Source organism: Schistocerca piceifrons, chromosome 4, assembly GCF_021461385.2.
Source record: "Schistocerca piceifrons isolate TAMUIC-IGC-003096 chromosome 4, iqSchPice1.1, whole genome shotgun sequence".
Taxonomy (NCBI): domain Eukaryota; kingdom Metazoa; phylum Arthropoda; class Insecta; order Orthoptera; family Acrididae; genus Schistocerca; species Schistocerca piceifrons.
Window position 1 is genome coordinate 35,394,309 of NC_060141.1, and position 13,453 is coordinate 35,407,761.

Consider the following 13,453-nt stretch of genomic DNA (forward strand, 5'->3'; position numbering starts at 1 on the left):
GAGCCGAGCGACTTCCCGAGGCTCCTCTCCGCTTACTGCGCAGTTAGATGGAGGAAACAAGTGCAGTAATACGTTGTACACAAATCACGTAGAGTTAATATCACAACATTCATATGTATGGCAGTAGCTACAGTAGAATAGAGTATGCTAATTCAGGTGAGACTGGCTCGAACTGTTGAAATAGCTGGGTAAAAGGACCTCTTTCGCTATCTAAATCTTTAATTTCGTGCATTACTTTCGTCTTAAGAATATAGCAAAATTAGTTTTCTTTTTCCCTCCCTCTCCCAAATTGCACTTAATGTATCCCCTGGTATTTTGTTTTGTTTTTCTTTTTTAATTAACAATTTAGTTATATAACAAACACGAAAAATTCTAAAATTCTGGAAATTGGCTAGTTTGCAGTAGCAAACGACGCACTGTAGTTACCAAAGTGGTGGGTCGCTTAGTAATGTTAGTAAATTAATAAATAATAAATAAATAACTCCTTCTGCTTCGAGAAACGCACTACATCTCTTTCCTGTTCTTTTGAAGCCTCCATTTCTGTGTTTTCAACGTGACTTAGTGCAATGTCCGAGCGACGTGTGCGCATGTTCACTCTGCTGGCACGTGAGTTTGCGCCCATGTCACTCTAGCGGCGATTTTGTGCGTCAGCACACCTTCTTCCGTAGTAGGCGGCCAGAGGTATTCATTTTATAGTCACCAGCGCGTTCGATTTTGAATGCCACTAACATCGATATACTGCTTAATGCTATTCAAGATCATGCCATCTAAATTTAATCGAGTAAAGTATTACGAAGATTGTAGGTTGCTCAGTTTTACTGTGCAGCTGCTCTTTACATGGTGCCAGTAGCTTAATATTTGCTATTTTACAATAGCAGTTTTCAAGGAAAATATTTTTACAAATGGTTCAGATGGCTCTGACAAGGGAACCTCCCCATCGCACCCCCCTCAGATTTAGTTATAAGATGGCACAGTCGATAGGCCTTGAAAAACTGAACACAGATCAGTCGAGAAAACAGGAAGAAGTTGTGTGGAACTATGAAAAAATAAGCAAAATATACAAACTGAGTAGTCCATGTCCACAATAGGCAACATCAAGGACATTCTAAGCGCAGGAGCGCCGTGGTCCCGTGGTTAGCGTGAGTAGCTATGGAACGAGAGGTCCTTGGTTCAAATCTTCCCTGACGTGAAATATTTATTTTCTTTATTTTCGCAAAGTTATGATCCGTCCGTTCGTTCATTGACGTCTCTGTTCACTGTAATAAGTTTAGTGTCTGTGTTTTGCGACCGCAACGCAAAACCGTGCGATTAGTAGACGAAAGGACGTGCTTGTCCAATGGGAACCGAAAACATTTGATCGCAAGGTCATAGGTCAACCGATTCTGATATATTCTATACGACACTGGTGACGGCATGTGCGTCATATGACAGGAACATGTTGTCGACCCACCTAACGTGTTCACCTGGCGAATGGGTAAAAGGATTCTTCTACCTTGCCCGATTTAGGATTTCTTGTGGATGTGATAATCGCTCCCAAAAAAGTGATGAAAACATAAAGAGTCCGTCACATAAACTGCAACAAATGAATGCAACAGTTTCACAGTCGCACGGTTTCCCCTGTGCTCTGCCAAAACATATGTTTTTAACGTTTTCAAATTTTTCCGTGTGTAGACCGTCACATTCTGCATATGTCCAAGGAAATCTGAACATGTCCTGGAACTTTGGAGAGCGAAGTTGATTATACAAAAATTAAAGTTTTCACACAGTGGAGGACTTGAACCATGGACCTCTCATATTGGAGTCGGTAACGCCAACCACGGGACCACGGCGTTCCCAGACTCGCACCTGCCTTGATGTTGCGTATCTTGCGCATGGGCTACTCAGTTTCTATATTTTGGTTAGTTTTTTCATAGTTCCACACAACTTCTTGCTGTTTTCTCGATTGATCTGTGTTCAGTTTCTCAAGGCCTATCCACTGTGCCAACTTATAACTAAATCTGAGGGGGGTGCGATGGGGAGGTTCCCTTGTGAGCACTATGGGACTTAACATCTATGGTCATCAGTCCCCTAGAACTTAGAACTACTTAAACCTAACTAACCTAAGGACATCACACAACACCCAGCCATCACGAGGCAGAGAAAATCACTGACCCCGCCGGGAATCGAACCCGGGAACCCGGGCGTGGGAAGCGAGAACGCTACCGCACGACCACGAGATGCGGGCCAATGTTTTTACATCTGTCAATAGTGCGTTCAGCTACAGTGCATTACTACTTGTCATGTAGCGTTATTAATAAACTTGGCTACTTGCTAAGTAGCTAACAGATCTTATTATTCCTTCAATCTTCATATTTAGACAATCTGTAGAGAGTGGCTGATGAAGTTTGTTCATAATTTTCTTATCAGTTGGTATATGTTAAATGGGAAATTGTCAAATATGTTAGCACTCAATTCTGAACTCTGAACATGCAGACGAAGTCTATATGAAAATTAATTTTGCTTCTTCTATTGTGACTGTCTATATCACATTACAATTGAAATTAATTTTTACCGTCAGCAACGAAAACTGTCAAGGAATACACGCGTTGGGAGGCGAGTGTAAGAATTAGAGAATTCTTATAAACGCTTCTGCAAGATGTACGCTTATCGAGGCCCACGAGAAAGACAGGCCGCGGCACTTACGTCGAGAAGGTAGGCCTGAGCGAACGAGCGAGCTCAACCCAGCAGACAAAATGCCTTTTTAAACCTGTTAACTCGCAACTGGACGTGTACGTACTGACGAGAACTGCATTTTCTGCTGGAATCTGTTATTATGAAGTCTTACTGATGACTAGTCGTACAACAAAATTTAAGATCAATTGTCGACGTAAATGGTATAACCGCTTGTTAACAGCATTTAGTCTCTTCTGTTTAACAGTCCTCATATTCTACAAGATGTAGTGCCTTAGGCAACAGATAATCGTTTTGGCCCGATTTTAATTTTATTATACCCGAAACAGCCGTCATAAATTATCAGTATGCTTGTGGGATTCCTATCACTGTAGGACTAATAACGGTAAGACTCCATAACAGCGGCCTCCAGTAGAAGATACAATTCTCGTTTGTACATACACACCTAGTTACGAGTTAACAGGTGTAGAATCGCAGTCGGTCTGCTGATTTGAGCGAGCTCGGCCTACCTTCGTGACGTAGGCGCAGAGTCCTGTCTTTCTCGTGGGCCTCGTACAGTTATCTAGGTAGGCAAAATAATGTGAACACCTGCACTTACTTGAGAATGGTTTATTTGTAAATGTTGGACCCCCATTTGCCCGTAATACAGGTGCGATTCTTCTTGGAATACTGGCGTATAATGATTGTATGGTCTCCAATGGAATGTTATGCCACTCTTCAATCAGAACCTCTTCTAACTCCTGTAGTGACGAGGGAGGCGGAAATCTACTCCGGAGTCTGCACTCAAATACCGCCCACAAAGGGTTCTATAATTTTCAAGACCGGGGACTATGCTGGGCAGGGAAGGCGCTGCAGTTCAGTTGCATGCTCCTCATACAATGATTGTAGTGTCCTGGCTGTGTGAATGGGTGCATTATCGTCCTGAAATATGACTTCATTGTTGGGGAACAACATTTGAGTGATGTAGGGACCTGATCATCTACAATGTTCACATAATCGTTGGCTGTAACACGGCCTTTGAGAGTAATGATGGGACCAGCAGAATACCGTGACGTGGCAGCCCACACCATCACACTACCACCTCCATGCTTAACCATTGGAATCAAGGAATCAGGATTGTAGGCTTCTTTTGGCGTTCTCCAGACGTAAACCCGGCCCGATGTTGGAAATAACAAAAACGTTTACTCGTCGGACGATATGACGTGTTTCCTCTGATCAGTGGTCCAGGATTTATGCCATGTTTCAAGCTTCTTCGCTTTGGTTGTCGTCACTGACGGTTTAGGTAGAGCAGCTGGTCCGTGAATATTATCTTTAGGGAGTTCTCGGTGGACATTGTCGATAGATACGGGATCTCGAAGATAGTTATTGAGCTGTGCAGTCGCTTTAGCTGCCTTAGTTTTGCGCTGTTTTGACACAAATCGTGTTAGCGTACGACGATCTCTGTCACTAACAAAGGGACGCTCCATATTGCAAATCACGGATTTTGATGCGCTTCAAATATGTTGTAGAGGCACTTACCCTGAGTACCTGGCTATCCGGTTTTTTATGTCAGGCCTCGGTTTTTGAGAAAATCGATTTTGAAGTTCATTGCGCGCTTTGTATATCCGTAACATTACATATTTTCCGAGCAAGTCAGTGTAGCGTAGTGGTAAAGGTTGACGGCTACCGTGTTCGAATCCTGCTCCCATATTTTTCTTTTTATTTATGCAAAAAATGTCCGGAAAATTTGGTCTTAACGTTCAAAAACGTGTAGACGAATTAACGCGGAAATACAGAAGTGTAGTGGTGTCCTGCACGAAAGCCGGGAAGTTCAAGAAACTGGTGTACGAAAAATTTTTGCGTTCTGTAATTCTTCCGTATGTGGGATGGAAAATTTTTTTGTACACTATCGATTCGTGGGGAAGGCAAACCGATTCAACTCTATACGATCAGCTATTCACTGATGAAAGGAAAGCGAGGACCTGCACCATTCGCTAATCTTTCATCAATTCAGCGCACCTAAATTTGAAAGCATGATTAGATACGCATGGTTCGCATCGAAATTAGCGTACGAAAGATAAATCTTTTTGAATGCTAAAGAATTGTGTTTCCCGGTATCGTTCATGAAGAAACCGTGCGCCTGCAAGACGGTTGCTTTGATAAGATACGCGTGGTGCTGCGAAAATATGTTCTTCGGTTGTTTCTAATCACCCACGATATTGTTCTGGCACATCAAGCAACGTGGACGATGAAAAATAAGAGTTTGTGATATTGTATGACAGAAAAAAATTGATAACTGAATATATCTTTATAATTTCGCACACCTTACATTGTGTTGATATTCTTCGAAATAAAATTGAAAAATTTGGCCGAATTTAAAAAAAAAAAAAAAAAAAAAAAAAAAAACTTACGCGAGCGGATTAGAACACGCTACCTGCAGCGCTGTAGACATGAACATTTACCACTTTTTTTCTCATTTTGTTCGTTGTTGATCGTTGTGTTTGGTCGTTGCGGACGTCACAATGACATCCGTTCAAGTTCGTTACAAATCGCGCAATTCAGAATCGATTATCTCAAAAACCAAGGCCCGTCGCTAAAAAACCGGATAGGCAGGTACTAAGGTTCAAAATGGTTCAAATGGCTCTGAGCACTATGGGACTTAATATCTGAGGTCATAAGTCGCCTAGAACTTAGAACTATTTAAACCTAACCAACCTAAGGACATGACACACATCCATGCCCGAGGCAGGATTCGAACCTGCGACCGTAGCAGTCGCGCGCTTCCAGACTGTGGCGCCTAGAACCGCTCGGCCACACCGGCCGGCGCGAGGTACTAAGGGTAAGTGCCTCTACAACATACGTGAAGCGCATGAAAATCCTTGATTTACAGTACGGAGGGTCCCCTTGTCAGTTTTGATTTGCGTCCACTTTCCATCTTTTGTGTAGACTGTGATGACTATTGAAACAGTTGCTCCTGAAACATTCAGTAAGTTGGTTGTCTTGGTTACTGGTGCTCCAGCTAATCGGGCCCCCACAATCTGCCCCTTTGGAACTCTGTTAGGTCTTTCATTCCACGTCAACCTCGGCCTCTGAATTCAAATGGGAAGTGTGCACTACTCATAAACAACCTGAACTGATGCCTAAAACGTACTGAATACGCACAGTCCAGCGCGACACGTGCCTTACCTGTGTTGTTGACCGTCGAAAACGACTATCCCATTACTTCAAGATTTTGAACATGGCTGAAACAGCAACTGTTGAAATTCTTCACGGTAAATGACGACAGCCAAAACAGTTGCAGGATAAATATTTATTAAAATTCTTGACCACGGTTTCGTTATATCTAAACATACCTTCATCAGAAGTAAAATACACTAAAATAACATCCTCCAATGGAGATTCATAAAACAAATGTGCCAAAGGCGTCGTCAGTAGTTAAAACATCATCTCCACTTATACAACACGATTGTGGACAGAGCTAGTTCATAGGCGAAGTACTTATGCTAAGCTGTGTTCGCATAGACCCTCTGTCCACTTTATACAAAGACAGTGCAGAAGGCGACATATAAGCAGATTTACCAAAGTCTTTATTTGCAAGCTCTGCTAGATGGTAGGTACGATAGGCAATACTGTCTCTATCAACAAAACTTTCCAGTCCAGGTACGTTAGGAACTCCCGTACCTCCACGTACAATGGCTACTGTGAGCCAACCATTACCGTGACCAAAAGTATCATTAATGTCAATACTAAAATTAAGTCTACAACCACAGAAAACACAAGGTCCGTCGACAAGTGCGGTAGCAGCAACACTCTTAACTGGTATGCGGTTCTTCTTGTCCCCAGCTGTTGTGGAGAACTCGATGTTCTCCATGGTTTTATAAACTGTCTGTCTAGAACGGCTAGTTCATATTCGAAGTACTGATGCTAAGCTGTGTTCGCATCGACCCTCTGTCCACAATCGTGTTGTATAAGTGGAGATGATGTTTTAACTACTGACGACGCCTTTGGCACATTTGTTTTATGAATCTCCACTGCAGGATGTTATTTTAGTGTATTTTACTTCTAATGAAGGTATATTTAGATATACCGAAACCGTGGTCAAGAATTTTAATAAATCTTTATCGTGCAACTGTTTTGGCTGTCATCATTTACCGTGAAGTGTCCCATTAGCACCACTGTTTACATTATTTTGCCTACCCCCTGTACATTGATACGTTCTTACTACTCGTTCAGGCTGAACAAACACTTTAACGTGACACCGGAAGGAGCAGCGGAGGCTAAACGTGCCAGGGGCAGAGTACTGCTGGTGCAGCAGCTGCATGCGAGGCAAAAGACGAGTATCAGAAGGGAGGAGGTGGTGGAGTGCAGCCGCAGGCGAGACGCACAGTGGACGGCGACGGCGGCCCTGGAGAAGGCGGCGGCGCCCAGGTCGCTGGTGGCGACGCACTTCCAGTCGCCGTCGTCGGCCGCCTCGACGGCCACCACGTGCACCGAGAATCCGCCCAGGCCGTCCTCGCGCACCAGGTAGCGCTCGCCCGGCTCCACGCGGCCCGCGCTGTTGTACCACGAGACGGCCCGCGGCCACGGCGGCACCGCCACTGCGCACCACAAACACACAACACGCTCATAACACTGACGTAGACGTGGCGAGGCGACGCGGAGCGCCAGGGCGCTCACGGCCGCAACTTCCACTCTCAGCGCTGCCCTCTGCACTGACGCGCATAACGCCGGGCCTATACAGCGTGGTCCACTGATCGTCACCGGGCCAAATATCTCACGGAGAGATGAGTGCCTAGTTTATCCATTATTTCATGAAATGACTTTATTAACTGTGCTCTAATAACACCTACCACATAATATAACTTGGTTGTTGCCCAAAAATGCAATATGTAGCAGCGTGAGCAACACTACAATCGTAATTAATTTTTGACCTTTGTTGTGGTAGGGTTGTTAGAACACTCTATGTACTCCTTCCACCTTCCTGCTTTCCCTTCTTTACTTAAAACTGGGTTTCCATCTGAGCTCTTGATATTCATACAAGTGTCTCTCTTTTCTCCAAAGGTCTTTTCAATTTTCCTCTAGGCAGTATCTATCTCGCCCCTAGTGGGATAAGCCTCTACATCCTTACATTTGTCCTCTAGCCATCCCTGCTTTTATATATATATATATATATATATATATATATATATATATATATATATATATATATAAGGTGGTCCATTGATAGTGACTGGGCCAAATATCTCACGAAATAAGCGTCAAACGAAAAAACAAAAACTACAAAGAACGAAACTCGTCTAGCTTGAAGGGGAAACAGATGGCGCTATGGTTGGTCCGATAGATGGCGCTGCCATAGGTCAAACGGACACGAACTGCGTTTTTTAAAATAGGAACCCCCATTTTTTTATTACATATTCGTGTAGTACGTAAAGAAACATGAATGTTTTAGTTGTACCACTTTTTTCGCTTTGTCATAGATAGCGCTGTAATAGTCACAATTTTAGACGAACAGTTGGTAACAGATAGGTTTTTTAATTAAAATATAGAACGTAGGTACGTTTGAACATTTTATTTCCGTTGTTCCGATGTGATACATGGAACCTTTGTGAACTTATCGTTTCTGGGAACGCATCCTGTTAAAAAAAAAAAAAAAAAAAAAAAAAAAAAAAAAAAAAAAAAAGAAAGGTTCAAATGGCTCTGAGCACTATGGGACTAAACATCTGGGGTCATCAGTCCCCTAGAACTTAGAACTACTTAAACCTAAGGACATTACACACATCCATGCCCGAGGCATGATTCGAACCTGCGACCGTAGCGGTCGCGCGGTTCCAGACTGCAGCGCCTAGAACCGCACGGCCACTGCGGCCGGCCATGCTGTTACAGCGTGATTACCTGTAAATATCACATTAATGCAATAAATGCTCAAAATGATGTCCGACAACCTCAATGCATTTGGGAATACGTGTAACGACATTCCTCTCAACAGCGAGGAGTTCGCCCTCCGTAATGTTCGCACATGCATTGACAATGTGCTGTCAGGCGTTGTCGGTGGATCACGATAGCAAATATTGCCACAGAAAGTAATCCGGGGACGTCAGATCCGGTGAACGTGCGGGCCATGGTATGGTGCTTCGACGACCAATCCACCTGTCATGAAACATCCTATTCAATACCGCTTCAACCGCACGCGAGCTATGTGCCGGGCATCCAGCGTGTTGGAAGTACATCGCCATTCTGTCATGCAGTGAAACATCTTGTAGTAAAATCGGTAGAACATTACGTAGGAAATCAGCATATATTGCACCATTTAGATTGCCATCGATAAAATGGGGGCCAATTATTCTTCCTCCCATTATGCCGCGCCATACATTAACCCGCCTAGGTCGCTGATGTTCCGTTTGTCGCAGCCATCGTGGATTTTTCGTTGCCCAATAGTGCATATTATGCCGGTTTACGTTACCGCTGTTGGTGAATGACGCTTCGTCGCTAAATAGAACGCGTGCAAGGAATCTGTCATCGTCCCGTAATTTCTCTTGTGCCCAGTGGCAGAACTGTACACGACGTTCACAGTCGTCGCCATGCAATTCCTGGTGCATAGAAATATGGTATTGGTCCAATCGATGTTGATGTAGCATTCTCAACACCGACGTTTTTGAGATTCCCGATTCTCGCGCAATTTGTCTGCTACTGATGTGCGGATTAGCCGCGACAGCAGCTAAAACACCTACTTGGGCATCATCATTTGTTGCCGGTCGTGGTTGACTTTTCACATATGGCTGAACACTTCCTGTTTCTTTAAATAACGTAACTATCCGGTGAACGGTCCGGACACTTGGATAATGTCGTTCAGGATACCGAGCAGCATACATAGCACACGCCCGTTGGGCATTTTGACCACAATATCCATACATCAACACGATATCGACCTTTCCCGCAATTTGTAAGCGGTCCATTGTAACACGGGTAATGTATGACGACGCAAATACCGTCCACACTGGCGGAATGTTACTTGATACTACGTACTTATACGTGTGAGACTATTACAGCGCCATCTATCACAAAGCGAAAAAAGTGGTCCAACTAAAACATTCATATTTCTTTATGTACTACACGAATATGTAATAAAAATGGGGGTTCCTGTATAAAAAAACGCAGTTGATATCCGTTTGACTTACGGCAGCGCCATAGCGCCATCTGGTTTCCCCCTTCAAGCTAGACAAGTTACGTTGTTTATAGTTTTTTAGTTTGACGCTTATTTCGTGAGATATTTGGCCCAGTCACGACCAATGGACCACACTGTATACCTACTGGACGAACTTTCATTCTAGTATGCGCTGACTTGAAACTTCCTGCAGAAACCTAAACCATGAACGCGGAACCTTTGTCTTTCGGGGGCTAATGCTCTACCAACAGGGCGCGTCTCACTATTAGCTGTTACAGCTTCACTTCTTCCAGTACCTAGGTCCTACCAAATTTCATACAAGCTCACAAGTACACCTTGTGGGACTAGATCACCTGGAAGACAGGATACTGTGTGGAAGTGTAAAAATATAGGAGAGAGGTACTGGCGGTACTGAAGCTTTGAAAGAGAGGGGTGGGGGTTTTGCAGGAGATGAGTCGCGCCTGGATAGCTCAGACGGTAGAGCATTCACTCGTGAAAGTCCAAGATGCCGGGTTCAGTACACAGAGACTAGCTTCAAAGTGCTTTATGTTCGCCCATTACGCAGAAGGAAAATCTCCTTTGTATCACTGACCACCGATTCTGCAAATAACTGTCGTCTGCAAATAACATATTATCTTTAAAAATTAACAACTTATGAACGCCGTAGGCGATCTTAAAGAACAAATTGTCAACAGGTAGCACTTGAATAGCGCTATCCGAGGAATGGGTTTAGAATTTCTATTAAAGCAATATAGTTTGAGTAAAAAACCGGAGTGTTGATTCCGAAGTTCAAAAAACGCAGTATAAGAGGAGGGCAAAGTAAATTGTGCAGTGGTAAGTATATCGACAATATTAGAAAGTAGACTACAATAACAATCTCAATACGTTTGAATCTCATTACGTTTCATACAGATAATAGTGAATAATATTAATTTTGACCATCTCATCGAATAAGGTGCTAAATACCCAAAATGCTAGAATCCCTTCAATAAAAAAAACTAATGTGACCACGGAAAATGTGGTGAAATTCTAGGTCTAATTAATATGTAATACTTGTGGTAGCAATGAGTTTAACTAACTTTTATACGTTATGAGGTTCATGTGCCACAATCGGAAGTCATAACGAAATATTTTTGATAGAAGGGCAATGATACTGATATATTTAATTTTCATAAAAATCAGCACAGGAAGCACAAGTGACGTAATGTGTTTATTCCTGCACTTTTAATAATGGAAAAAAATAATAATATGTGCAGTACATGTAACATTGTGGGGTTTGCAACGGCAGATCGAGGGTATATAATGGATGCTCTAAGACATCGGCCAGTACGGACGTGTGCTGATCAGCAGCGCATCAGCCTAGATTAAAGTGTTTAGAATGGAGAGTTGTAGAGTTTCTACAGGAGTTTGTGGACTCGGAGTGGCGTTTGCGGACTTTTAATTCTCAACTGCAGAGTGATATCAGACTTGGAAAATACTGTGTAAGTTCGGAACTTTCACTCTGAAATGCAGTGTTGTGTTCAAACACGTCTGAAATTTCCACATAGCTTGGTGTATTTTGAAAAGTTATCGACAGACTATTTTAGAATTTCAACTTTGAACACCAATGTGGGGTGCCAGACGTGGTGCGTTCTTGATCGAGCAAGTGAAGCAACATGTTGTCGCTCTGACGATATTAAGAAAGTGTTCAATGAACATTTTAATTTTAGAACAATACCTGGTTTCAATTAAGGACATTTTTTCCTTTTCACCAACTATAATTCTGCCTGCAGTTTAATCAAGTCATAGGCAGTTAACAGAAAAATAACAGGGTGTGAGTCTACCCTCTAGACCAGGGCCGGCCAGAAATTCTGCACGCGTGCGGTGCTCCTGCACATGTGCAACTTCCGGGTCACAGCGTGCGCGCCGCAGCCGCCAGCGTTCATGTAGTGCATGTTGTACGCACAGATGTCGCTCCTCTGTTACACGAAGTGCGTTATCGACACCTCGTATGTATATCACAACCTGGGCTGTATCTGTAAGATCTGTTGCTTCATCGAGTGCAACAGAGAAAGCAACAAAGTATTTAGCCTTATTTATTAGTTGCCTGTGCAGATCGCCGGCCATAGCACTGATACGTCTTGTCACTGTTTGTTATAATAGGCTGATTTCTTGAAACCTGCTAACGCTCGTGGGACACACAAGTTCTGCAGCATCAATCAGACACCCTATCACAAACTCCCCTTCGTAAAAGGGTTCCCCAGATTGTGCAATTCTTAATGCGGCACAGATTGTGCAATTCTTAATGCGATTTTAAAACTTGCTCGCAGTGAAGATTTAGTGTGGTTGTCATTCTGGAAAACTGAAAACAGTACATTGTACAGCGTACAGTAAAAGAGACATAAATGTAACACAAGAAACTAAGAGTTCAAGAAGTATCACTTACTTTGACGTACAGTAAAATCGAGTTGATGTGTCTCATCCATTTTCTTAAGGACATTTAATTTTGCTTGCCGTTCTTCACTGTTGAGTACACTACACCCGCCTTTGTGATATGTACTGTAGTGTCTTTCAATTGAAAACTTACGCTGGCTGCCTATTATTCGGCACAGCAAACACTGTGAGGTTTCACCAACGGCTACAAAAAAGAATTGTAGTTCCCAGTCATTTTTAAACGACTGAGAACATCGATCTCCCGTCCTTCGCTTTTTCACAGTACTTGCCGTTTCTCAGTACTTCTGTGTTAAGGTTACGGTCACCAGGGGTAAACGAGACTGGATATGTTGCGCTCTTGCTTGTACCACATAAACAGGGAAGTGGAGCCGCCGCCGTTCATTTAGGACAAATGTCTACTAACAGATGTCGCTGTCACTCGCTGTCGCACACGTGCGCACATGTGCAGCACTTCCGCACGTCTGCACACTGTGCAGCGTTTGGCCGGCCCTGCTCTAGACATATACAAAGCCCTTGACGCAAGGAGGCGAAGTGAGCAAAGACGTTAGTACGTCTCACGGAACGTTAGTCCTTTCACTGTAATATACTCTACTGTTCCGTTAAGACTGATTATTCTCTAGCTACGATAAATTTTCTGAAGATGCCAGACGCTACTTGAAACCGGTTAGTTTGACATGATAAAGATCGACCGACGGAAAATAAGTGCATTTTCTTAAAAGTTTATCGCTTGGTACAACTGTTTATTAAAGAGCTATCCCACAAAGCCTGTGAGTAAAGCTGACGTCAAACAAGTTGCTTTGTATCACTTCTAAACTATAGTGTATTGGTTAGGACAGAGCTAAGAGGTTTGAATTCACGAAGAGGTTACCATTAGGTACTAGACAATTCTATCAGACATATCACAACAGAAATTATATCTAAAAAAATAGACATAGTGACGGCCACTACAGGGTCACTACAAAATTTTTCAATCAAACGGTTATACTATTATCAGCTCATCCATGTAGCGATGAATGTACCTGTAGCAAATAATTATTACGTAATTCTGCATTGAAAAACATTTTCCTACAACTACACCAATTACAATGAGATGACAAAAGTCATGGGATAGGAGAATCACATATACAGAGGGCAGTAGTATCGCGTACACAAGATATGAAAGGGCAATGCATCGGCGGAGAAGTCGTTTGTAATCAGGTGATTCGTGTC

General features: G+C 43.0%; 1 protein-coding gene across 1 annotated transcript in view; it reads right to left on the reverse strand.

Annotated features, from left to right (window-relative positions):
• Positions 1 to 13,453, reverse strand: part of LOC124795573 — a gene marked incomplete at its 3' end in the record, with an annotated part of 358,941 nt that overhangs the window by 196,756 nt on the left and 148,732 nt on the right. The window contains exon 6 of the mRNA XM_047259645.1: positions 7,035 to 7,247. Within this exon, the coding sequence (XP_047115601.1) occupies positions 7,035 to 7,247 (213 nt within the window). The remainder of the gene's footprint in view (positions 1 to 7,034; positions 7,248 to 13,453) is intronic.